We start from the raw sequence: 26,989 nt of genomic DNA on the forward strand, positions 1-26,989 counted from the left end.
AAGGAGGAGGTTAGTTTGCTAATAGATTCAATGAAAAATGAGTTAAATTGAGTAGCTAAGTCTAAATCTGAGGCATTTGGGTCTGGGGTAGGGATGTGTGGTTTGCTGGGGTTAAGGAGGGTAGAGATTCCTTTCCAGAATTTCTGAGGGTTTGTTTTATTATTGTTTGGAGTGTAAAGAAGTAATTTTGTCCATCAGAGATGATCAGCTTTTTTACTTTATTTCGAAGGGTTTTGTATTCAATGTGGAGTTCAGGGGTCTTGTTTTTCTGATAGAGTGCCCAGGTTTTATCTCTAAGGCGCATGGTTGCTAGTGTGTTTTTGGTTAGCCAGGGGGCGGAATTAGTTTTTATTCTGTTTGTCCTCAGAGGGGCTTGGGAGTCTAGTATTTTTAAGAATGTTGAGTTGAAGTGGGCAACTGCATTATCTAAGGATAATGTCCTTAGATTATTCCAGTTAATTGCTTTTAGAGAATTTAAAAAGGTTGTTGGGTTAAAATTTTTGTGGTTACGGGTAGTAATATAGTAGTGATAGTAAGAAAGAGGTTGGGGGTGTGTGACTTTATACATCAGGGCAGAATGCCTGGTCCATATGACTATGTATATATCAGGGCAGAATGCCTGGTCTATATGACTGTATATATCAGGGCAGAATGCCTGGTCCATATGGGTGGAGTAAGAGGAATAAAGAAGGAGAGGCCATTCTAGACTTTTCTGTCTGGGAAATGGCTTGTTGTTGGCCAACACATGGTTCAGCAAAAAAGACCGTCAAAGGTTTTATGCCACATGAATGGAGAACTGTCACGGTCATCTTTCTGCATAAAGGATAGGCCTTCTTTGGAACCCAGAAACTACAGATCTATTAATCTGACCATTCCCATATGGAAAGCCATGGAAAGAAATTATCATGGAAATTAATAATAGTGATTTGGATATCTCAAGACACTGGATCCAAACCTGTTTGATTTTGTCAAGGGAAGATCATACCTATTCTGTCTGATAAACTTCCTCAGGAAGGTCAACAGAGCAGTGGATGAGGGCAAAATAGTGCATGCTGCCTCCCTTTACCTGGCCAAGGCATTTGATACAGTACCCCACTTGGGCATTGCAAGCAAATTCACAGAATTAGACAAAAACTCCTATGTTACTTGCTGGATTGCCAGCTGGCTCTCGAATAGGACCCTAAACTATAAGATTAGCATATACCAATATAATCCTCACTGCACTCCTAAAATGCATAATAAATGAAGAGCACTACGTACTGTAATTAACTGGTGCTGGCCTTTAGCCCTTTAACATAGAAGAATAAAGCTCTGACTGAGACCTTGAAGACCTGGGTTCGACTAGCAGGTTGGGCACTGGAAAGGCCAAGGCAGAGGTGAGTGGGAGTGAGTTTCCAATGCTGGTTGCATAACCCACTGTACCACTGACACCAATGTTGTGATAGTGCAAGTATTGGTTTGTGTGTTTCATGCTGAATGTAAATTTGGAAGGTGGCTTGAAGGCATATAATATGGAATGCCCAAGATGAATGACCTTTGAGGGAAGCTGCCATCCCTCATGTAGAGGGAATTAGCCAGTGAAAGATTAACCAACACCAGGCTCTCCCCTCCAAAGGGCAACATATCAGCTTGTAGGACTGTTGCCCCTTTTAGAGAAGGAGCTGTTAGTACTTGTTATCCGCCTCCGCCTCCTTAGCAGAAACCCTCTACAAACTACCCAAAGGCCCTTTTCAGTACACCATGGGCAGTTAATGCATGCATAGTACTAACCTATTCTAAACCAATGGAAATGGAATATTGGAATATGTGTAGTTCTTTAGCTATCTGGTTTTATATGTGAAATGTCTTTTGAGAGTTAGGGAACTATGTTCATGACACCTCTCAAAACTTTGTGTTCAGATTTGCCAACCTTTTGTTATGGCTCTTGTCCCTCTCTGAACTCTTCCATGTGTTTTGCAGTGCCTGGCTAGTAAAAAAAATATATACCTCCTTTTTATATGTTTATGGACAAATTGTCTGAAGAAGGATTGTCAAGGGCTTGGTCAGAAGTGCCCTAAGGCAGGCCATTGGGACTGAAACTGCTTTATCACATCATCCTCACATTATATACATCTTCCATTTCCAGTTTTTTATGTAAGGTCTTTTGCCCTTCTCCTTTGGCGAGGCAATTTCTGTAGCTTAAACTAAACAAAAATCTAAAGACAAATCTGGGCAGTCTAGACCTGCTTCTTCCTTGTCTACAAAAGTTTCAGACAAAGGAAGAAAGAGATTGTCTTTGTGCAGACCTCTTCATTGGATCAGACTATAAAAAAGCCAAGCCATTGGATCCAACAGCTTTGTCAGATTCAGAAGTAAAAAAATTTGGACTGTTGGATCCAACTAATTTGGATCCGTCTCAACCCATGAAGACGGACTCTTCAAATCCATTTCTAGAGGAACCCATGCCAAGTGCTACTAAGAATCAGTAACTTCTTAGGACTCGGTATTCACCCTCTTTTGACCTGGTCCCTTCCAGGGTTCTTTTTCCTTTCCTGGAGAGACCAAAATCTCCATCAGCTGTGTCAACTCACTCTTCCAGGAGTCTCACTGAAGAAAACGTGGAAAGACTAGTGAAGAAGATTCTTTGGGCGCAGAGTATGTCAGGGGCTTCTTTGGCGCTTACCCATTTGGGTCAGGAGTAGCATGCATCAGCTGCCCCATCACTTTTTCCTCCACTGACTTCTTTTGAAGTATCAGAGCCATTGGACCCGAACTGCTCAGAGTCATCTGTATCGGATCGAAGGATCTCCTTTTCCTCGTATCTGATGTTTGCTCTGAGTTCTTTGGCCCAGTTGGATCCAGAGACCTCTCAGAGCCATAGTGGCCTTGTGGCTCCAAGGTGATGTATTCGGCCCTGAGCTTTTTGGGGCAGTCTCTGTGTCTCAGAGCCTTGGCTTGGACCAGATCGACTCCGGCTTCAAACTTAGGAAGATTTTCTTCTGAGTGGGAGGGAACTACAACCCAGATGCATGCCCTCTCTGATCCAGGGTACTTTCTTTCTCAGGGACAGTATGCCTTTGAGGCTCTGGAGAGAGCTATCTCTGCCCCAGCAGCTCAGACAGCACCTACCCACTCAGTTCCACAACTCTTTGACAGCTCTGCACCCTACTTCTCATTTGGATCTTCCACTAGGACAGTGGGCACCAAATTCCTAGCCTTCGCAATAGGGTTCCCCCACCACTTCCCAGAACACCCCACAGAGGAGGTACCTAAGAAGAAGATGTGTAAGAGGAAACAGCTAGACTCCACTGAAGAGTCCATCACCGAGGACATGGACTTTGATGAGGGTGAAGGATCCCCAAGAGCACCTCCTGATGATGTCTCCTGTGGAGACATCTTAGAAATCCTAAAACAGAGAAGTGGCTGTAAGTACAGCAATCCTTCATCTGAGGAGTCTTTGTACCTGTCTGAGTTTGATGCCCATCCATCTTACCTCCTGGGTGACTCTGCCTGTTTAAGTTGATCTGTTGGTGGGCAAGTAACGCCCCAGACATCATTGAACATATTCCCTGGACACCAACTAAAATTATTACAGTCCCAGAGGACAAACAGTTCTGGACAAAGGGTGTACAAGTAGATGCCATGGTCATGGCGGCAGTCGAGGTAAGTTCTTCTATCCATCCTCCTAACAAGGAGTCTAGGATGATGGATAGATTTGGGAAGTGTGTTCATTCTTCAGCGAACCTCAGGTCCCTGAATTGTTTTTCACATTTTACAAGATTACAAGGGGATTTGATCAGTGAGCTATCAAATACCCTTTCAGGATCCATGTCTGAAGAAGTACAAGCCTCAGTTGCTTCTCCGCTGGCCACCCTACAATCGATATCTAACTCTTCCATGAGGCTCATTTTGCACGTAGCCAAAGGAACGAGTAGAGCAGCTGGTTCAGGCGTATCTAGAAGGCGACATGCCTGGATGCCTTTATCTGACTTCGTGGAGCCTTTTAAGTCTTCGTTCATCAATGTTCCCTTTGGCTGCATTTCCTTGTTCATTGCAAAAGTAAAAGATACGTTGTCCAGGTATTCGAAAGATAAAGACCCTATCTGCCATGGGCATACATTTTTCTGCTCTGCATAGGCCTTACTCCAGGAGTCAGAGAAATAGTTGAAAGATGTGGATCAAGAAATCTCCGGGATTTTTTCAGAACACACATGGAGGTAGTCTTCCTAGAGGCAGAGAGGGGAACTCAAATGGAAGATGCTGCCCTCGTGACGGAGGAGGCATGCAAAATCAAGGATCTAGAGATGCTGTCTTTGGTAGGCCCTTCCAGTGCTCCTGAAAGGAGATCCAATTGTCCTACTCTGCAAGCAATCTGGGATAAGTTGTCCTTGTACAAGAGAGCCTGGCCAGAAATAACAGATGATACATCGGTGCAGAGGATCATTTCCAGAGGACACTTTATATACTTTCCCTTCCTCTGCCCCAAAACACAAAAATCCCTGATATTCCACCCAGTCAGAGGAATCAGTCAGCCATTCAAGTTCAAAAGCTGCTGGAGAAAAAAGTCATCCAAGAGGTTCCCCCAAACCAGAGAGAATCAGGAACTTTACTCAAGGTTCTTTTTAGTACCAAAAAATACAGGGGACTGGAGACTGATTTTGGATCTCAGCAAATTAAACAAATCAGTTTGAGACAGCAAGTTCTGGATTGTCACGATTCAGTCCATACTTCTGTCCTTGGAAAAGGATGACTGGATGTGCTGTATAGACCTTTAGGATGTATGCTACCACATAAAGGTGGACCGACGATCCAGAAGGTTTCTCCACTCCCTGCTGGGAGCCATTCACTATCAGTTCAGAGCTCTGCCCTTTGGTCCCACTACAGTTCCCCTGAGTGTTCACCAAGTATATGGCAGTAGTAGCAGCTCACTTGAAACGGCAAGGATTCCGGGTGTTTCCATATTTGGACGACTGGCTCTTATCCACCCTGACTGGGCATCTGCTATTAAAAGCAAGAAACTACATTATCCAAACATATTCCAGTCGAGAATAACTATAAATTATGAGAAATAATTTGTAGAACCCACTCAGTGTTTAGTATTTATAAGGGCATATCTAAACACAAGCAAAACAATAGCTTCTCTTCCACCTACAAGAGTAGAAACTATGAGGTATTATCGGCAGTAAAAAGGTCTCTGCACATCTGGTTCTTCAGGCTGTAGGGTCTATGGCGGCAGTAACACTTGTTCCGCTGGCAAGGTTTCACATGAGAATTTTGCAGTGGCGTCTTGCATCACAGTGGTCCATTCTCCACCAAGCAATGTTTGCCCAGATAAGAATCACCAACCTTTGCAAGAGAGACCTGTCATGGTGGAGTCATTCTCATCAGATTTAACAAGGCCATTCATTTACCTCCCATAGCCAGTGGCCACAGTCACCACTGGTGCTTCTCAGCTAAGGTGGGTGCATTTTCTGGAGAATGCAGTCCTAGGCACGTGGTCTCCTGAAGAGGCCAAGTTGCATGTCGATGGCCTGGAGATCAGAGCAGTGCTGCTAGGACTGCAATCCTTCCAGAATGATCTCCCCTTGAGGACAATTGCAGTTCAAACAGACAAGCATGTCTGTAGTCTGGTACATCAACAACAAGGAGGAACCAAATCCTATCCCTCCTGTCCCAAAGCACTCAGGGTGTGGCAGTGGGCGATCTCATCCAACTGTTTTCTCATTGCAGTGCACATTCTGGGAAAGTCCACTGTGATAGCAGATAAATTGAGAAGACGCATCCTTATGCCTGATGAGTGGTCCCTCAATCATATAGTGGTGGAAAGGATATTTTGCAAATGGGGCCAGTCTTGCTGCAATCTTTTTTCCTCTCCCCTAAACAAGTGCAGCAGCTATTTTGCCCTGATCCCCTCATGAGGGGAATCCTTGAGGGATGCTGTTCTTCACTTCTTCACAATTGGCCCCCTGGTCTCTTTCATGCCTTTCCTGCAAGCCCGTTTAATCCCCAAATTTCTTCCGAAAGTGAGCAGGTTGAAGAGTAAAGTAATCCTCATTGCACCGGACTGACATTGACAGATTTGGTTTCCCTTACCGTGCTGACATTGACAGATTTGGTTTCCCTTTCTTTGGCCTCATTTACTGACACAACTGTGGATTCTGGATCCAGCTCCAGACCTCCTGTCTCAGTCGACAGGCATGATTCACCCAGACATTCTAAACCTCAAGCTAACTGCTTGACGTCTCCAATTCCATCAGTTCCATTAATAGTCAGACAATCTATGCTCTCTTCTCCAGTCCATCACATACTTTGGTCTTCTCATAAATCATCTACACTCAAACTATACTCCAGTAAATGGACGAGATTTGTTTACTGGCCATAGCAGAATTACCGCCACCCATTCTCAGCTCCGATTCGGATCCTTTGGTTCTTAGTCTGATTGTTTAATGAAGAAGCAGCTTCTTCTACAGTAGGGATACAATTAGCTGCAATTTCCAGTTTTCACATTGGATATTAAGGGTCTTTGGTTGCGTCACACAAACTCTATAAAGCTTCTCTAAAGGGACCTGTTTTACTTAAACCCCCTTATAAAGACCCTACTTCTCCTTGGGACCTGAATTTGGTGCTGCAAGAAATTATACATTCCCCCTTTGAACAAGCAGCTACATGTGATCTTAATTTCCTTTCTTGGAAAACTATATTTTTAGAAGCCATAACATCTGCAAGAAGAATTTCAGAGATTGAAGCCTTTTCATCTCGGCCACCATATTTATCTTTCATAAAGACAGGGTTTCATTATGTACTAACCCATCTTTTTTACCTAAAATAGTGTCACGATAATAATATCAATCAATCCATTAAGCAGTGCTGTTTCCAAAATTTTCAAATAAAGGTGAATACCTGTTACACTTATTACATGTTCACAGGCGATATGATTTTACCTTCACAGGCGATATGATTTTACCTTCAGAGAAGAAAAAGTATCAGAATATCTGACCAACTGTTTGCCTCCATTTAAGACGCGAGACTGGGAAATCCAGTGACCAAAGTAACACTGGCTAGATGGACCACAGATTGTATTTCTTACATTTACAAGAAATGAGGTGTTGAATTATCTAAAGCTTTGCAAGCCCATTCCACCAGAGCTATAGCAACTTCATCAGTATTCTAGTCTAGAGGGTCACTGGATGATACATGTGCAGCCTTGGGCTACCCCAATAGCTTTATTACTCATTACAAATTGGATACGGTCTCCAGGGGAAGAGCTTCATTAGGCTCAATGGTGCTGAGGAATCCTTCCACGAGTCCACCCAGGGTATAGGGTAGCTCTGGACTCCGTCCCCCAGGTTTGAGGATAGAATGACAATTGACAACATCATATAAAAACAGTTGTGTACTCATCATAACATTCCATATGTGTTGTCCATTTTCATTCTTCCGTTCTGATGAAGTCTTCTATGTGAAAGACGAAAGCGCTTAATCTTGGTGTGTTTTTACTGCAATAAACTGAGTTCGTACACAGGCTTGTTTGGTGCATTTTCCATTTGGCTCCATTTTCATTCTTCCTCAAACAACCCACCCTCCATCCCCCCGACCTTGGTACTCCTGAAGGAGAGAGTAGACCTAAATGTGCTGAGCTCCAGAAGTCGTGTCACCATTCTATTGGTATACTGATGTATATATCACAATAGGACAAGAGAGAGAAAATTATATATTTTACTTTTTTTAAACAGTAACACAAAAATAGAGGGAAGAATATCAACAGTGGTAAGTAAAAAAGTGACACTGAAATGTGCAGGAAAGACGATACTAGCAATAGTATCGCAAATGAGATCGGAGGTAATTTGGAAAGGTGCATTATAGGTAAGGGAAGGGCTTGAAAGCTTTTTGGTTGCCATGAGCTACTGCAACGGCTGATTTAGATCTGAAGATCGGATCAGAACCCGCAAGTTTGAGAAGAATGAAAATGGACAACACAGATGGAACGTTATGGTGAGTGCAGAACTTTTCTTTTTCTTTCTGTGATCAGTTTGCATTTGATTTTTTCCTTATTAGGGAATTTCAATGTGCAGAACTTGATGCAATGTCCATCAAGCACATTGAACAATAACAAATGGATATATTTATGTGTGTGTTATATTTATAAAACTGTGTGTGTGTGTGTGTGTGTATATGTATATACATATATATATATATATATATATATATATATATGTGTGTGTGTGTGTGTGTGTGTGTGTGTGTGTGTGTGTGTGTGTGTGTATATATATATATATCTATATATATATATATATATATATATATATATATATATATATATATATATATATATATATATATATATATATATATATATATATACGTATATATCTGGATCAGTCAGTCGTATTAGACGCATCAAATTGGAGCTGTTGATGAGGTCCTTCGTGCAGGCTCAGATGCAATTAGGCCTGATCCCACCACTGCGCCCTGGGTTTTCACCAGGTGCATGGCAGTTGTGGCAGCCTGGCTCAGGCTGGAAAATTTCCAGGTCAAAGTAAACTCTGTCATTTAGACACCACAAGTGAAGTCTAAACGAAATTGCGTGCATCATGCTCGACTTGAGAAGACAAATACATACATACAATTACGTGCATCAGACCTAACATTTACCTTTGTCTTAGACAGTTATATTATTACTTATTACTACAGTTATTCTCTACACCTGCATAGCAGCTGATTGGTTCCTTATTGCACCTGTACTTATTACACAATGTAATTCTCATGTTCTCTATATTATGAGAATATCTAACGGTTAGTATTGCACATAATTTTCTTGTAAACTGATAAGTTGGGTATGCTGTCTTATGGTTATTGCACTATTGTTTGGTCATCACAAGACTTATTAGTGTCTCGCATCCTTGAGATTAATGCCAGAGTTTGAGTCTAATCGCTTGAGGGGAAAATTAACTGTTCTAGAACCTGGTCGTTTTACAGCGTACTCTGTGGTATCTTCTGCCAGACGACAGGCATGTGAACAGTTCAAAAGCAGGGCGAGTAGGATCACTTGTTATTTTTGTTGCTCTGTTGCAACAACGTGTCTTGTATAGGTCCATTATCACTGGAAGTTTGGCTCCCGTTATTTTCTTTGCAATTCTGACCGTCTTTTGTTGGGCTTTTTGATCTGCAGCTGAACAGTTTCCATACCACACCGTGAAGTTGCACATTAGGATACATTCTATGGTACCCCTGTAGATGCCGGAGAGGATAGGAGGAGGTACGCTTGCTTTCTTCAGTCTACTCAGGAAGTGCAGGCATTGATGGGTCTTCTTTACTATGTAACTGGTATCATTTGACAAAGAAAGATCTCCGCTAGACCCCCAGGAATTTTGTGTTCTTTACCCTTTCCACTACCTCCCCATTTATCATGAGTGGAGAGTGAGCTGGTTGTACTCTCTTGCAGTCTATTATGAGCTCCTTGGTTTTGCTGACATTGAGGTCAAGATTAGACCTGGCAAACCTGTCAGTCAGAGAACTCACTTCTTCCCTGTAAGCTTTTTCTTCTCCTTTGCTGATGAGGCCCACAAATGTAGCACCATCCACAAACTCAATGATGTTGTTGGTTGTAAATCTGGATTTACAGTTGTGGGTCAAGATAGTAAACAGTAGGTCTCTCCTTACCTGGATGATTGGCTTTTCATCACCTCCTCGAATATTTTTAGTCAGGGATTCCTTACTGTATTTGCGTCTCTCCTCATAATCACCTCAAACTCTCAAAAATTTAGACTTCAGTCAGTTTAGATGTTGGAATTCATAGGCTGTCATTTAAGCCCAGTTTCTCAGACTTCAAGACTTATAGGTTCATAGGTTGGTACTAGGCTATCGGCCCTAGTGCCTCTACAAGCCTAGCCATAACAATTCCCTGGCTATTTCTTCCCACACTATGTACTTCCCTAGACCCCTGTCTAGCAGGGCGACTGACGTGATCCCTGGGGTGAATTTCCTTTCTCCCGTCCAGTCATCAAGGTTCCTTTTGAAGAGGACGAAGGAGGCGCTCTGCTTGACATGTATGGGCAGTCTATTCCAGAGTCTGGGGACTCTCTGGGTCAGGAACCTATCCCTCCAGCATGTTTTGTTTATTGTGATGACAAGGTTTAGATCCCTGGAGCATGTGGCTCTGAGGGATTGGGATTTCTTTAAGTGTCGCATGTCCAACAGCTCTGGGTTTGACATGGCCTTGTATGTTAAGCTGAGATTGCCTCTGAGTAGACGATATGCCACAGTATAGCTGGAGTTTTTTAAAGCGGTCAGCATAGGGCATCTGCTTTAGGCCTGTGATTCTTTTAGTGAGGTATTTCTGTGGCCTTTCCAGTTGTTGCAGATGTCTTGAGAGGTACATAGCAAATGGGGTGTTGTATTCTATAATGGGTCTAATGAGGGATGAGTACAGTGGGACAATGACCTCCTTTTTTCTGGATGAAAAGCCCTTGGTGATGAGGTGTGCCACACAGAAGGATTTACTGACTGTTGTGGCGATGTGGTTATTGAAAGTGAGACCACTGTCCACCTGTGTCCCTAAGTCTCTTATCACACTTTTGGTGTTTAGTGTACTGCTACCTATGTGGTAATTTACGGTGCATGTTTTTTCCCCAAAGGGGACTTCGGTACACAAAATGTCTGCCCTTCATCCTCTGGCCAGTCTTATACTGTCTCACAGGAAACTTACAGCTTCCATGGTTCTCAGACTCTTAGGTCACATGGCTGCTTTTACTTTTGAATTTTGAGGGTTTGTGTGGAGAATTGTAAGTTATGTGCTACTTTTGACCAACTCTTCCCAGCCATGCCTACCAGCGCTAAGGTTTCTTCATCTGCTGTAGCATGGATTCTTACACTAGTCCTGGTTTTTCTTCTTCTGCTGCACATTAAAAAATGAAAAAAAAAAATATATATATAATGTGTGTGTGTGTGTATGTGTATATAAAATGCTTGTCGATCAAATGAACTGTCGACCAAGTCATTCATATATATATATATATATATATATATATATATATATATATATATATATACACACACACACATACTAGGTGCTCTTGCCTACATTAAGGGTTCAGACACTGCCCACTTAGTGGTCTCTCTAGGTTCCAGTGGTGTAGTCCATTCTTCCACCATGGGCAGGAAGTTAGCCATGTGTAGTGACCTCTTGCCCCAGATGAAGTGCCATCTCTGTCTGCCTTCTTTTGAGGGATGTCCCCAAAAAGAAACAAAAAGTAACACATTGCTTATCCAAACATATTTTGCCTGTTCATAAGGATGATTTTCTTCCCTTAGCCAGGAGTTAATTGCAGGCTTTCTATCCTGGAGAGCAGAAATCCATACATACCAGAAGACTAGATCAATATAGAAGATTCTAACATTGACAGAGACTGGGCTTTTTAGAGGAATGTTTGTCCTCTCCAACTCATTAGAGGAGTTTTGCTTTCTAAGACTAGTTCCAGGATAAATGAGGTCTTTGTGGGAACAAGTGGATGATCTCCCTAAGTTGAGGAGATATTATATGCTGTTAGTGGACTTAACCACATGCTACGGCCATTCCTCCTATTATGTGGGCCTTGGAGGATGTGGTAAATGCTGCCTGCAATAACTGTGACCCTCAGCCTTCAGCTCCCCCTAAAAAGCAATAACCCTGACCCTCAGCCCTCCAAAACACAATAACCCTGACCCTCAGCCTTTATCCCTCCAAAAAGCAATAACCCTGACCCTCAACCTTCAGCCCCCCAAAAAGCAGCAACCCTGACACTCAACCTTCAGCCCCCCCCAAAAGCAGAACAAGTATTAATGCTAACCACCTTCCAGTTTCTTTTGTCATGTGTTGACTGCTTGTAGGGTTGTCTTGCCTTGCATCCTTCAGAAAGCAAGTCCTGCCTGAGTCCTACACTTTTTAACCTATCTCAGGAGTCTAAACATGCTTTGAACAGTCTGTGTGGTTGTGCAGATACTGCATCTAGGGTCACTGCTACTGCTACTGTTTTGAGACTGTATGCCTGGGTATGTACTCAAAAGTTTTGTGATGAGGTAAAGTCTGAGATTTTTAACTAATTTAGAGACAAGAGGTTTTGTTTGGCCCTGCTGCTTCTCAGGTTCTCCAGCAGTTTGATAACAGAGAGAAATAAATTCAGGGAGTTACTAAGAGTAACCCTTTACCTTACAAACTCTGCTGAAATAAAAAAGACAAAATGATCAGTTTCTATCATCTTGTGGTATAAAGGGGGAGAGAAGATGGCAGGAGGGAAATGTTTAAAAGGGATCATAAAAACAAAGACAAAAGGGGGACACTATGCCTTCAGAATGATTATGCCAGCACCCTCCTCTGTACTTCTCCAAGTCTGTCCCATAGACCGTTTCTCAGTCTTTCCATTTGGCAACAGATTGTTCCAGACTCTTGGGTACCAATACTGGTTCAGAAGGGTTACATTTGGCGCTGGATACACATACATCTTTTGAGGGGATTATTCCCTATCTTGCAAACCATTTTTCCTCAGGTTCTTCAGCACATACTTACCGTAGGAGTTGCACTACAAGTCTTTTTTGACCAAACTGAGGAAGGCATCTACTCCAGAATGTTTGCAGTTTCAAAGTGCAAGCTTTCCTAGAGACTATTTCTACATAATTCCTTCCTCAACTGGCTTGTGAACGTATCAATATTCAAAATGTTGACCTTCAGGGTCTGTTGACAGTCATTTGTCTTCTGAGGTTTATGCTAACATTAGACTTAAAAGATGCTCATCACATTCCCACAGTCACAGGCTTCTAAATATGTTTCAGATTTTGTGCATCTGGGTCACCTTATAATTTCTCTGCATTCCCCCTTGAGTCAGCTTCAGCCCCTAGGGTGTTAAGGCATTCACATTTTTCCTTTTTTAATGACTTGCTAATCTTTACAGTCTTTTGCCCAATGTCAGGAGTCCTTAACATAGGATTCTTCACTCCTTGCGAATCTAGGGTTCCAGATAAAACCTCAGAAGCCCTCCTTGACTCCATCACTCAGGAATGTGCATTTACACTACCTTCTAGATATATCTGTTCAGGAAACGTTCATGATCTTTTCCAGTCGGACGATCTCGGGATTCTAGGATTTGTGGCTGCTTTGATTCTCATGATTCATCTTCCCAGATAATGTACGAGGAAAAGTCAAGTGGTTTAAAAAAAAGTGTACCCAACATTCTTATCCGTGGTTTTCAGATTTTAGTGTTTGACTTTTTATCAAGAAAGAACTGCAGTGGTAGAGGGAATAAGACACCTCAGATTTTGTTTGGGGAGCATCTGCTATGGGAGTAAAGATACTAGGCCTGTGCGACAGTTCAGCCAAACCTAAGCAGAAAAATTTCAGAGATGTTTGCAGTGATCCATCCAGTAGAATCTTTTTATGACCTATGGTCCCTGGGAGCATTTCACATGATTACAAGAGAAGGGTCCAGGAGCCCCTGTGCTGCAGACGTCATAAAAAAAAAAAATGCAGTGACAGGCATAGCCAACATTAAGCACCCACCAGACTCATGACCACGGGGATCCCCCGATTATCTCCCAGAGTACGAGGGCCCCCACATGAACCAGCTACAGGTTTCTCCCTCTCCTCCGCTCCTTGTTCAGTGCCTCCTAGACATCGCACGGTTGTATAACATCACCACACAATTCCATTTTTTTAACTTGCTAGTAAGCTGCACTCAATTAGGTCCACTTCAGTAAAGCAAGGGACCTAATTGGCTGCAGCAGCCAGGAAAGTAAGCAGAAGTGATGAAGCAAGGACATGATTGGTCCTTATAAAGCACTTCCTGTGTCGACTGCTAATTTAGAACTAATATTGTTTTTTATCAAAAGGCCTGGATAGTTTTCCCCAGTTTACACTTTGTAAGCCAAAGCTCCATCTATGCATTATTGGTTTCCATTGAAAAGGCATTCATGATTTCTGTGTATAAAAGAAATTGCTTTACATAATGTTATGCAGGCGTAGAAAGTCAGTGATTGAGATCTCTACCTTACAGGTCCAGAGTTCAGGCCTGATCTGTGTCTGCTGGCTATGTGGGGTTTACATGTTTATCCTATGTGTGAATAAGTTTTCTGGGTACACCTATCCTGTCATTCCAAAAAAAGACATGATGGAGTGATTGGTTACTTGTAAACTTTCTGATATATGCATAGTTGTACTATGTTTACCTTTGCCTAGTGATCTGAGTCATGATGAAAAGCACCTGAAACAGACCAATTTACTTAGCTGTTTATCTGGTAAATATTGAATCTAAATTAAAATTACACATTTATTCATAAGATGTTTAATTTGGATTCAGTATAATTAATTTATCAGATTAATTTTAATTGTCAATTCAGGGTATTTTAAGATAGTGTCTTTGTGCAACTTCTATAATTTTGGTTGAAACTGGTCCAAGAGACTTTGCACACCTGATTGCCCAGTGTTAATGCATATTGTGGCATTGTAGCATATAGTTGATGAAAGACATTATTTAAGAAATGTTCCTTTAGTTTGGATGTATTGCCTAGAATATTCTTGGCTTAACCTCACAACTGTAGATTTTTCGTCTACTGCTTATGTAAAATATTCATATAATTAAAAGGATGCATGGTTGATCATTTTGTAAAAACATCCTTGTTGCTGGTGATGTGATATTCTTATTGTCAAAGAAAAGTGCTTGAATATGCTGAACATTTGCTGTACTGATTGTGTTGGCTAGAGTTGTTTTGGAAAGGAGGGGTTTGTGCAGATCATTTTCCCCCATATTTCTTTATTTGGATTGGTCCAGATGTTTCTGGCAGGAATATTGTGGTTGAACTATTTCAGATGTGTCCTGAATCAGGCTGATATTAGGCAGTTGTTGCTAAAGGCCAGTGCGAGTCAAAAGTACAACTTGTTGGTTCAGGTAAGGCTGGTTAAGCTAATGGGTCTATAGTTTATGGGTTCAGTGGATGCACCCCCTTTGTGCAAAGGGATGCCGATTGTTTTCCATTTCTCTGGGACAAAGCCAGTGCTTAGGCTGTGATTGAAAAGAGTACCCAGTGGTGTAGCTAACTCCTGTTTTAACCTGTGTAAAACACAGCCTGAGATGTTATCTGGTCACATAGAGGCTGTGATTTTGGCCTTGGAGAGGGCATTTAAGACCTGCTCCTTAGACATGCTATGAGGAGGACAAGTGGTAGGAATGCTTAGGGATATGAGTGGCAGGGACAGGGGAGTGAAATTTTCAGTGAACCTGTCAGCCAGCAGGTTTGGTATATCCACAGTTTCTATATATGTAGTGCCCCTAACTACAAGCTTGGCGCAAATTTGGGACTTGACTTTGAGGTGATGGATGTAACTAAAGAATGCCTTATGGTTATCTTAATTTGGGAAGCTAATTTGGATTCATAGTTGCCTTTTGAGGACTTCACAAGGAGTCTTATTTGCTTGTTTAAGTTGATGAGGGAGTGTTTCCAGTTTTGAGAACTTTCTTTTCTAATCCTAGATAGCAATTTCTTTCTCCTGTTGTATAGCTTTTCAATGGCCATTGTCCACCAGGCAGGTTTGATCTTCCTTGAGGATCTTACTTTAGTCCTGCCAGGTAAGCAGAGTCGATACCGTTGTATAGATGTTTGTATAAAGCATTAGTGTATAACCCAGCATATGTGCCCATTCCATATGTGAGAGGAGGGGTTTTGAAGCTGTTTATGCTGTGACATAAGAGGTTGTGATTGGTCTTGGGGAAAGTTTTTTTTATTTTTGTTTCTGCTATGGGGGGGGGGGGGGTCTGTTGTTATAGTTAGTTCTAACGTGATTGATTTGTGGCCAGAACTCACCATGGAGTACATTTCTCTGGGGGTGATGCAACGGTCCCCCATGTTGGTGAGTACCAGATCCTGGATATTTGAGCACCTAGTGGGGGTATCAACCAACTAATCCAGGGCATTGGAGTTGGCAAAATCCAGGAACCTCTGGGCAAGTGAGTTAGAACACGTATAATTTTCCAAGTCAGTGAAAGGGCAATTAATGTTGCCCAAAACCAGGGTGTTCAATAATATCTTCATACTCACGTAGGCTGAGGGGATGTGCTGTCCTGATTCATGAAGGGAGTACCCTGAAGTAATTCAAGGGAACTGTGCTGTTTAACCAATCTATATGTGTATTTATCTTAACTGAATATTGATACACCACCTCCTTTAGTAATCATGCCTTCAGTTTCTGGTCTGAATGTGTGGAAGGAAATGTAACCTGGTACAGCTGGGATGCTCTCCACAGCCATACCAGGTCTCTGTGACTGCACAAATGTCAGCATCTTCCAAGGTACGTGCAGCTTCCAGTGAGTGCAGTTTCAGGTTACGACTCCTAGCATTAAGCAGCATAAGCCTGAGGTTGTTTTTAGAGGATATTTTACGTCGGGAATTTTGTTCTTGTGACCTTGCCTAAAAAAAGCACTATGGAGGTGGCAGGAGCCTTAACCATAACCCAGGGGTGACAGAGGAAGACTATCTCTGGCAAAGCATTGAGGTTTATTTACCTTATTATCCCAGGTTGACATATACTGGACCCCCTTAGAATGACACCAGAAGCTTGGCTAATTGTTGAAGTCAATCATTTCTTGTTTATATTGTGGCATCACCCTTGGCAAGGGTAATATGCAGCTTAAGGCTAGGAATGCACCTGAGACACATAATCCGAGAGTTCAGTCATGTCTGTCTTCATATAGTCCATTGAGATATGTGTCAAGTCGTTCACACCAACATGGACTATGAGAGTCATACCAGTACATGCTGTTGAGAGACCTGAGTGTGTGTCAGATGTGGCATATTCTAGCACCTGACAGACAGCTGACCTTGACCTTTTCCTTATCCCGCCTGGACAGAGGGACATCTGTATGTTTCACAATGGAGTCACTATGACTAAGATGTTTGGTTTTGCGTTATGCCTTAGGGGCTTGACTAATGAGACACTGGTATGTGGGATTTTATGTATACTGTGTTGTGCATGGGATGCATTACATGCAGCGTGCTTGTGTTTGGGAGTATCTGGTGTTTAGGTAAGCTACTTGTAAGGACCTCTGCATATGTGGGTTTATGTGTTGTTGGTTTATTTGGTGTAGGAGGTGTGGTGTGCATGCTGACAGCCTGCATAATGTCAGATGTACTGACTGGTGAGCAAGAGAGCCTGGATTCTAGATTTTTAATATGGATGCAGCTGTCATACATTTAATTTGTGTAATCTAGAAGGGGGTGGAGGATGGGATAATGGTTAAACTGTTTGCGTTACAGACACAAGGTGCAGGGTTTGAGTCTCACATGGGGTAACTGGCTAGGCTTAAAAAATGGCCCACAAGGGCAGGTAGCCTAGTACTAATCTATGAACCTAGAAGTGGGTTGTCACTGTGCATGAGGCAATTTATACATTTTGCCCTGGGGTGCCCATGTTGACCAGGGTGGCTGAAGAAACTGGGAAATTGTCATTAATGCTAGGTAAGTTTTAACGTGATCAGAAACTGGCAGAGGACATGAAGGAGTTGTAAAATAGGAAACCGGAGAAGGGGTCAGAAGGTCTATTGGGTAAGATTTGTGAATACACCCCAGGACTGTATCGCTTGCCAGTGAGGCACACTTGCTAGAACTCACTGATGGAGCAATGGCTAAGTACTGACGGGAAAGTTGTAGGCAGAAAAGTTTGCTCCTCTAACCACCAAGGGTAACTAGTTCTGTGCAGCAGTGTGCAGTGGTGCGCTTTGCACACATGCGGGCTTATGTAGGAAGTGAAATCAAATGGAAAAACAGATTAACCAATAAAAAGCTCTAAACTGAGTCCTGTTCCATTAATCTTCGAATAGGTTGAGTTCTGCACGCTCCTGCCATGAGGATACAGGGGGACCCTGTCCAAAAAAATAGCCTGGTTTTAGTGCTCAAGTTATACAAACAGACTAGGTTCAGCAGGTCTGAATCTAGCCTAGCTACAGCAATTTAAAGTGCACAAAAAATAACGTGGCTCAAAATAGGCAAGGTACACCAAAACAATACAGTTAAACATTGCAGTGCACTTTTGAAATGTACTTAAGGTTTGTGGAGAGCAGCAGATGCCTCATATTGATCAGTTTCTTCCGGCAGAGCAGTAGTTGGTTGCCAAACACTGTGAGTTTTGTTAAAACACATCTCAACTCTTCTCTTCTTCTTATGAGCCTTAGAAAGACTGATGTAGCTAAACTCAACACCTGCTACAACAAAATAGCCAGGTTTGCCACAGCCTCCCCGTATAGGGCACATCATTGTACAGCTCTAAAGCAACTTCCCTCAACTCCTGCTCTACAACCTAATCGCTTCTGCCCATAAAACTATATCAGCCAGAGAAAATGCGTCACTGCAAACTCTTACACATCCACATTCCAATAATAGAGGTGTGCGCTCCAATAATAAATTCCTTCTGGATGTAACAAAAGCCAACAACATAGCTGGGGAATCCCTCTTCTCTAACTTCATACTAAAAATATGGGACCTAATACCCACCCATATAACACCCCATTCTTATTTAGTACAATTAAAAAAACACTAAAAACACACTTAGTGACTACATGGCTCTGTTCCTGCACCACTGCTGGTTAGTCTCGCCTTCTGCTCCATACCGATCCGACCTACTTTCAACTACACTACTGCAAATTTACTATTATCTCAACTAAAAACTCAATTTCTCTCCTCCTTGCTCATTTTCTGTCGTAGCTCAAGCCTTCACTACTATTCCCTGACTGAATGAACACAATTGATACGACATCTGTGTTATTCCTCCAACAAAGGTTGCTGTGTGTATTTTCAGTCAGATACATGGGGTGATTTAGCTTAATTAGCACATTTTATGCTATCTATTACTAGACATATCTGTTATTTACCTATATTTCTAGACTTCTGTTATAATACTGTATACATCTGTATATAATCTAAATGTACCCTTATTCAAACTGTATACTGTCGACTTATATTTGTATTTTTGTTCTTATGGAGCTTTTCTCCCCAGGCCTCCACTGAAAAAGGACTTGTGTCCACTTGGACCTTCTCAGTGAACAAATGTAAAATAAAAATAAGTAAAAACAAGCGCAGACCCGCACAAATGTACGGCTTATGTAGCAAATGAAATCAGACCCGCACAAATGTACAGCTTATGTAGCAAATGAAATCAAACAGAAATAAACAGATTAACCAATAAAATCTCTAAACTGAGCCCTGTTCAGTTCTTTGTTCAGATGAGTTCTAACTGTACACTACTGCCATGAGGATGCAGGGGAACCCTTTCCAAAAAAGATAGCTTGCTGAAAGCTTCTTACTACAGAAGTAGACTTGGTCAGACTGTATGTTACGGAGTATGGTATCCGTATGTTTAGGGGGCACTATTTTTTTGTAGTCAGTACATCTATATAAACCAGACTTCTCACCCCTTTCTAGAAGACATAGGGATTTTGGGAGTCACATGACAATAGACAACTGTGAGTATGTTGTTAGGGCAGAGACTGAACTTAGCAGGGCAGCTGTAGCAGTAAGGACGACAGTGTAGAAAGCAACTCGCATCAAGATGCCTTTGACACTGTTGTGCATAAACTTAGAGGTAGATGTGAAAATGTTTGAAATGCTGTATTTTAATTTATATTTGTTGTGTTTTTAAAGGCTCTTGATGGATCAAGTAACTGAAGGCAGTCATATGTTCAGCGTCCCTTTGCCCAGACAGAATCGTGTTTGCCTGATACCGGTCATTTTGCCAAATGTCAGCACTCCCTGTTCCACTGCAAGTCGCCTGCCAGCAGGGAGAAAAAGGGCCTCTCCACAGGAGAGCACGGAACCCAAAGTGCCCATGTATCAGTATGTCCTGCCATGTACATCACCTGTTCCGTTCAAAAGCAACTCTTCGGACAATAAAGTGGTGATTAAAGTACTTGTGGAGAGCACCAGTACACCTACCCAAGCACAGATTCTGCCCCAGATAGATGATTCTAGTCTGGGGCAACCACATGAAATTCTAGACTTATCTCTTTTGAGAGAGGAAATTACTGTTGAATATCCATGGATGAACCAAGCACGTTCTCACATACACCAGAAAGATGACATAAGAATATGTGATGTATTTCTTCTGGGTGGCTGCAGCAGAGTCTATGCCTGTCCCTTCCACCATACACCATTACCTTACCACTGGCAGATGAGACGAAGAGATACAAAATACTGGATTAGCATGGGAGGTTTGTGTCAAGAGCAGCTGGAGAGATTATACTGCAATGTGAAGAACGAATTTGTGACTCTAAAGGCTGGGTAGGTATAAAAAACAGCAAGCAGGTTAGGCCATCAGAAAAGCCTGACTGCTATAAAGTCAAAATTCTGAATAAATTGCATAATATAACTACTTTCTTGTGGAAATATAAACATCTGCATAGCAGCTGCTTGCCTTGTGCCTACGTTTTCACATAACCACCGACACGTAAACAAGAAGTGTGTTTTCACATACCGCCGACACGTAAACAAGAAGTGAGTTTTCACATACCACCAACACATAAACTAGAAGTGTGCTTTCACATAGCACCGACATGAGTTTTCATTCCTCTGCTTCCCTCACTACATGTTGAATTCATCAGAAGCAGGTCCGATCCAGGCACTGCTCCTGTATCTGCCTTTATTAGTGTTGAAGTATACCCAGTAATTTGTGCATGGATAAGACCTACTGAGCGAGCATGGACCACTCACTATTACAGTGAATGGATGCACTTAAATTCCTTAATACCCTAATTATGCATGCACTGCTTACTATTACAGTGAATGGATGCACTTAAATCCCTTAAATAATACCCTAATTATGCATGGACTGCTCACTATTACAGTGAATGTGTCTGCTTTCGCCACCCCGTTGATTAATTAACTGAATTCTCTCTTAAGCAGAGCCAATGAAGTGATCCCAGGGGTGTATTTTCTGTTACCCAGCCACGTCAAGGTTTCTCTTGAAGAGTGTTAGTGAGGGGCTCTGCCTGATGTAATTTGGAATTTTGGTCCAAAGCATGGGGAGTCTCTGACAGGAATCTATCCTTCCAGCATGTTCTATTTATTGTTGTGGCAAAGTTTAGCTCACTAGAGTGCGTGGCTCGCAGTGACTTGGATTTCTTTAGGTGGAGCATGTCCATCAATTCTGAGTTGGACATGGCTTTGTAAATCAGGCAGAGATCACCTCTGAGTAAGTGATATGCCACTGAGTACAGCTGGAGTTTTTTCAGTCGGGCTACATAGGACATATGTTTGAGACCAGTAATCCTCTTGATGAGGTACTTTTGTTGTCTTTCCAGCTGTTGGAAGTGTCTTGTGAGGTACATCCTAGATGGGGCATTGTACTCTATGATGGGTCTAATGAGTGACGAGTAGAGGGGAACTATAACCTCTTTATTTCTAGATGCGAACCCTTTAGTAATTAGATGGGCCACATAGAAGGACTACCTAACTACTTTGGCAATATGATTGTCAAAGGAGAGATTACTATCTACTTGGGTCCCCAGATCTCTTATTGCCTCTTCTGTATTAAGGGGGCTGCCACCTATGTGGTAATTCGTGGGTATTTTGTTTTTCCCAAACGGGATGACTATGCATTTTTTGGCATTTAGCTTGAGGCCATAACTTTGACACCAGGTGTCAGTCTCAGTAAGGCCCTTTTGGAGGATGTCCATGTCAGCCGGAGAGTCAATTATGACTCCCAGTTTGCAGTCATCGGCGAATTTGGTTAGCCATAGTCCTCCTGTGTTTGCCTGTACTTCTGAGAAGTATATGCCGAACAGTAGGGGTCCCAGGACCGAGCCTTGTGGGACACCACTTGTGACTGGTTTAGAGTCGGACCTGGAGCCCGCTATTCTTACCGTGTGAGTTCTGTCTGTAAGCCAGTTGGCAACCCATCTTGTGACGTAGGGGTTTATGTTCACACTGGTGAGTTTTTCTGTAATACCCTAGTAGAGAATGGTGTTGCAAGCCTTAGTGAGGTCAAGATAGGTTGTGTAAACCACCTTTCCTTTGTCTATGGCCTTGGTGGTGACTGTCTCGAAGAAGTCAACCAGGTTTAGTAGACATGATCTGCCCTTAACAAAGCCGAACTGGGTTGGGTCAATTGTTTGGAGGTCCCCAGTGTCTTTGTTAATGAGTTCCATGATGATGCGCTCCATAGCCTTGCAGACCAGGCTAGTCAGGCTTATGGGGCGATAGTTACCAGGGTCAGTTGTGGTCCCTCCTTTGTGGAGAGGAATAACCATTGCTGTGCACCATTCTATGAGCACATAGCCTCTGGAGAGGCTGAGGTTGAACAGCGTGTTTAGGTGTGGGGGGGGGGGGTTAGTTTGTTCTGTAGTTAGTGCAAGACGCAGCCTGGGACACCATCTGGTCCCATTGATGCTGTGTTTTTGGCTTTTGAAAGGGCTGTTTTCACCTGTGCGTCTATGATTTTTGGGACACTACACTTTTCCGGTATAGTTGTGGGCCCTTTTGGAGGTGAGAGGGGGGTTAAGTTTGCACAGAATCTATCTGCCAGGATGTTGGCAATATCATTAGGTTCAGTATATTTTGTGCTATTTTGCACTACTTCAGTGCATATCTGTGAGTTGCCACTTAGATTCTTAACATAGCTAAAGAAGGCTTTGTGGTTATCATTTGAATCCTTGGCTATTTTTCTTTCGAAGTTAGCCTTGGATGATTTCATGAGGTACCTCAGTTTCTTACTGATACTGATCAGGGATAGCTTTCCTTCTTGGGATTTGCTTTTTTTCTGAACTAGTTTCCTCCTCCTATTGTATAGCGTGTTTAGTGCAGGGGTCCACCAGACTGGTTTCCCTCTCTTAGAGGAGCGAGCCTTGGAACCATGTATCCTTGTAGGTGCTCATAGAGTGCATTTGTAAAGGTTTCTGCATCTTGGGCAACGTTATCCTTTAGCGTGGGGGCTGTGGAATGTACCACCTCTGTCTTAAGTAAGGTGAAGTTTGCTTTAGTAAAGTTTCTTACTGTGGTTTCCTTAGTTGGGGGTTTTGGGGTGTGGACATCCAGAGTGATTAGTTTATGGTCTGATCTAACCAGTGACGGGTTGACCTCCGGTTTGGAACACATGTCGCCCATGTTGGTGACGACCAGGTCCAATATGTTTTCACCTCTGGTAGGGGAGTTTACCAGCTGATCCAGGGCATTTGAGTTGATGAATTCCAGGGCATTTGAGTTGATGAATTCCAGGAAGGGCTGGGTCTGGGAATTTGTACTAGAGTAGTTTTCCCAGTGAATGGTAGGGTAATTGAAATCACCCAATATCAGGGTGTTTGGTAGGACCTTCATCTTTTCCAGTGTCTCCAGAAAGGTGGAGTAGTGGTCCTGGGTCATGGAGGGTGATCTGTAGCAGGCCACAATTTGCATTGCAGATTTGCCCGATGTTAGTTGCACATGGATGATTTCAGAGGTACCATGCTGCGCCACTAACCTGGAGGTGTAGGTATCCTTGATTAATATGGATACACCCCCTCCTTTTGTGTTTCAGTCTGTGTTCTGTGGCTGAAAGTGTGGTATGAGTTGTAGCCTGGTAGTGCTGGGGTGCTCTCTGGAGCCTTGAACCAGGTTTCAGTTAACTGCACAGATGTCAACATTCTCCATACTGAGGAGTGTTTCAATCGAGCGCATGCATTTTGAGATTTAAACTCCTGGCGTTGCCTAATTATGCATGGACTGCTCACTATTGCATTGAATGGATGCACTTTAATTCCTTAATTAATACCCTAGTTATGCATGGACTGCTCACTGTTACAGTGAATGGATGCACTTAAATTCCTTAATTAATATCCTAATTATTCCTGTCCTAGACTACAGCTGCTTCCCTTCTGCATCATAGACTTTCTTTAGCTGTCACACTCTGTAGTTCCACTGTTACCACAGAAAGTTAATTACTGGAATTTACAGGCCTCAGTATGAAATGAAAAATATTTTCTCACGTATCTCTGGGTGCTGTATTAGATTTTTTTCTTTTCCAGAATTTGCTGTCTTCTTGGTCTCGATCTGATGTTGTCACTCTTAATTTATCCTTGACATATGGGTCTCTGTTCTGACTCTTGGGACCGGCTCGGCCGCTATAACAGCTGGTGTGAACCAAAAACTCTCAAGCTAAGTTCCTACCCAGAATGCCCATCTCTGTATTCTCAGATCTCGTTTGACACTTCTGAATAAGATGCATCAACCAGTTCTTCTCTTGAGCTAAGTGTATTTGTCTTAATTTTTTTTTTTTGTATTTAAATCCTGTCTGCTTACCCAGTTAACTTTTCAGCCTTGTGTTGACTTTACTTGTCCCCTCTGGTACACTTTGGTGTTCTTCCTACCATTGTTGGTAGTTTTTTGTTCTTGTCATTTGATAGCCTTTTTGTGTGTGTGTGTGTGAGTGATACCGGTATCTACCCTGCCATTGTTGGTAGTTCTTTTCCATTCCTCTACCTCTTGGTCCCTCTAGCCTATTATTGTTGGTAACCTTTTCCCCTTTTTTCTTTCTTTACACTTTTCGTGTGCATGTATAACTGTGTGAGTACTTCTCTGCCCCTTGATATTTGTTCTTCTTTTTCAATATCTGAGAGGAAACAATGTAAAAATTGTGGGAGAAATATGCCCAGTTCTGACAGGCATTCATGTTGTGTTTACTGCTTGGGCCCAGGGCATTTACAAGAGGATTGCACCATATGTCAAGCCTTTAGTCACTGGACCCTCGTAGAGAGAAAAACAAATTGATATTGAAAGTTATGAATAAAACTTCCTTTGAAGAGGCATTGTCCGGTCAGTCTAGGACATTTAATTGTTCGGTCAGTTTAGGACATTTAATTGTCTGGTCAGTGTAGGACATCTAATTGGTCAGTTTAGGACATCTAATTGTCCGGTCAGTGTAGGACATCTGATTGTCCGGTCAGTGTAGGACATCTGATTGTCCGGTCAGTGTAGGATATCTAAATCTGATGTGTCCTTGCCCTCATCTTCCTCATTCTTTTAATTTAAAATCGAACATGGTAAAAAGAGGAGCCTCCTGGTGCTGCCATCTCCTTCAGCTCCGGCACACAAGAAATCTAAATCTTTGGTTCCCACAACCTCTACGAAACCAAAGCTGAGTGACAAAAAATTACGGTTCTGACTTTGTCGTCACAGACTGACTTGTCTATTTCGGCACCACAAGTTCCTGTGCTGACTACCACGGTGCCAGGTGAAAAATCATCTCCTTTGGTACATTTACCTTCTATGGTGACATTTGTCCTTTGGGAATCTTTTCCTTCTACAGAGCGGTCAACGATTTTGGAACCGAGATTGATTACACTACCCATGACTAGGGACTCTCCTCTCTAGATCCTTCTGTGAGACACCTTCCAAGTCCCTTTTTTGAAAGACCAGAATCACCTTCAGCATTCTCTGTCTATTCCTCTAGGAGTCTGACAGAAGTCGACATTGTCAAGTTGGCGGATCATCTCGTGGCTAGGGTCTTTCAGTTTCTTCCCAGGTCTCACTCCCTTATGGAGCCCTGGGACCTTCTCTGCAAGGACTCCACCAAACAATCCTCCTCTAACCTCCACTGAGGTGTTATAGACCATAACTTTGATTTCCCCAGTTCGACTGCTCCAGTGCTTGACGGCCTTTGTGTTTGGCTCCAAGGTCTGCCCTGAGCTTCTCTATTCCTTTGGAACTGATGGACTTCCGGGGTCGTGACTCTGCCTCCTCATGTTTGGCCTCTTCCTTGGCTTCAACTTCATTGACTGTCTCCTTGGAGCAGGGTGGGACCACAGTTCCACGGTTGTCTTTCTGGGTTCTGGGCTCCCCATCCCTCTTTGGGGGGGGGGGTCTGCCTTTCAGGTCATGGAGAGGGTCTTGGCCTTGGCAGATAATGAGTTGGCCTCTTCCCAATGGGAGATTCTTCCTGAGACTCCCTATTGTCCAGAGCATCCACCAACCTCCACTCCCGGACAACGATCATCGAAGCTGCAGGACACCCCTGCACAGGGCCATACCTCTTCAGAGTCCTCCACAGAATTTCCCACCGAGGAGGTGCCACTGGAAGAGAATGTGTAAGAGGAAACTCGTAGATTCCCCAGAGGAATCTGTCACAGAAGACATGGACTTTGATGATGGGGAGGGTTCTCCCTAGGCACCCCAAGAAGATGTCTCCTTTGGAGACATTCTTAGGTTCATACTAGGCTATCTGCCCTAGGGCATTTATAAGCCTAGCCAGAATGTGTTTGGCTTTCGCCACCCATTTTAAATTTATTTTGCTATGCCCTTTTTCGAGGTTAGTATACTGTGCCTCTGTCTAACAGTGACACAGAAGTGATACCCGGGGTAAACCTACGATCTCCCATCCACTCATCAAGATTCCTCTTGAAGAGAGTCAATGAGGGACTCTGCCTAACCTGGACTGGGATTTTATTCCAGAGTGAAGGGAGCCTCTGGGTTATGAATCTGTCCCTCCAGCATGTCCTATTTATTTCAGTGCTGAGGTTCAAGTCTCCGCGCGTAGCTCGATGGGATTTGGATTTTCTGAGGTGCAGCATGTCCATTAATTCCGTGTTGGGCATGGCTTTATACGTCAGGCACAGGTCGCCTCTGAACACGCGGTATGCCACTGAGTACAGCTGAAGCTTCTTTAACCGGGCAGCATATGGCATCTGTTTGAGCCCTTTGATCCTCTTGGTGAGGTACTTTTGGGGTCTTTCCAGTTGCTGCAGGTGTCTGGTAAGGTACATCCCAAAAGGGGCATTGTACTCAATTATGGGCCTGATGAGGGATGAGTAAAGAGGCACGATGACCTCCCCTGATCTAGATGTGAATCCCTTCATGATTAGGTGGGCTATATAAAATGATTTTCTAACCACTTTGGCCACGTGGTTGTCAAATGAGAGATTGCTATCAACTTGGGTCCCCAGGTCCCTAATTACTTCTTCTGTACTTAATGGATTACCACCTATGTGGTAATTTGTGGGCACTTTGTTTTTGCCAAAGGAGATGACTATACACT

General features: G+C 42.8%; 1 protein-coding gene across 2 annotated transcripts in view; it reads left to right on the forward strand.

Annotated features, from left to right (window-relative positions):
• The window catches only part of LOC122808650 (protein mono-ADP-ribosyltransferase TIPARP-like), a 519,303-nt gene that overhangs the window by 95,621 nt on the left and 396,693 nt on the right, over positions 1–26,989 (forward strand). For both annotated transcript variants that reach the window (XM_044079621.1, XM_044079622.1), the window contains exon 2: positions 19,633–20,268. In XM_044079621.1, the coding sequence (XP_043935556.1) occupies positions 19,640–20,268 (629 nt within the window). In that variant the 5' untranslated portion in view covers positions 19,633–19,639. The remainder of the gene's footprint in view (positions 1–19,632; positions 20,269–26,989) is intronic.

Source organism: Protopterus annectens, chromosome 8.part0 (genome assembly GCF_019279795.1).
Source record: "Protopterus annectens isolate FY-2018-M chromosome 8.part0, PAN1.0, whole genome shotgun sequence".
NCBI classification, from domain to species: domain Eukaryota; kingdom Metazoa; phylum Chordata; order Ceratodontiformes; family Protopteridae; genus Protopterus; species Protopterus annectens.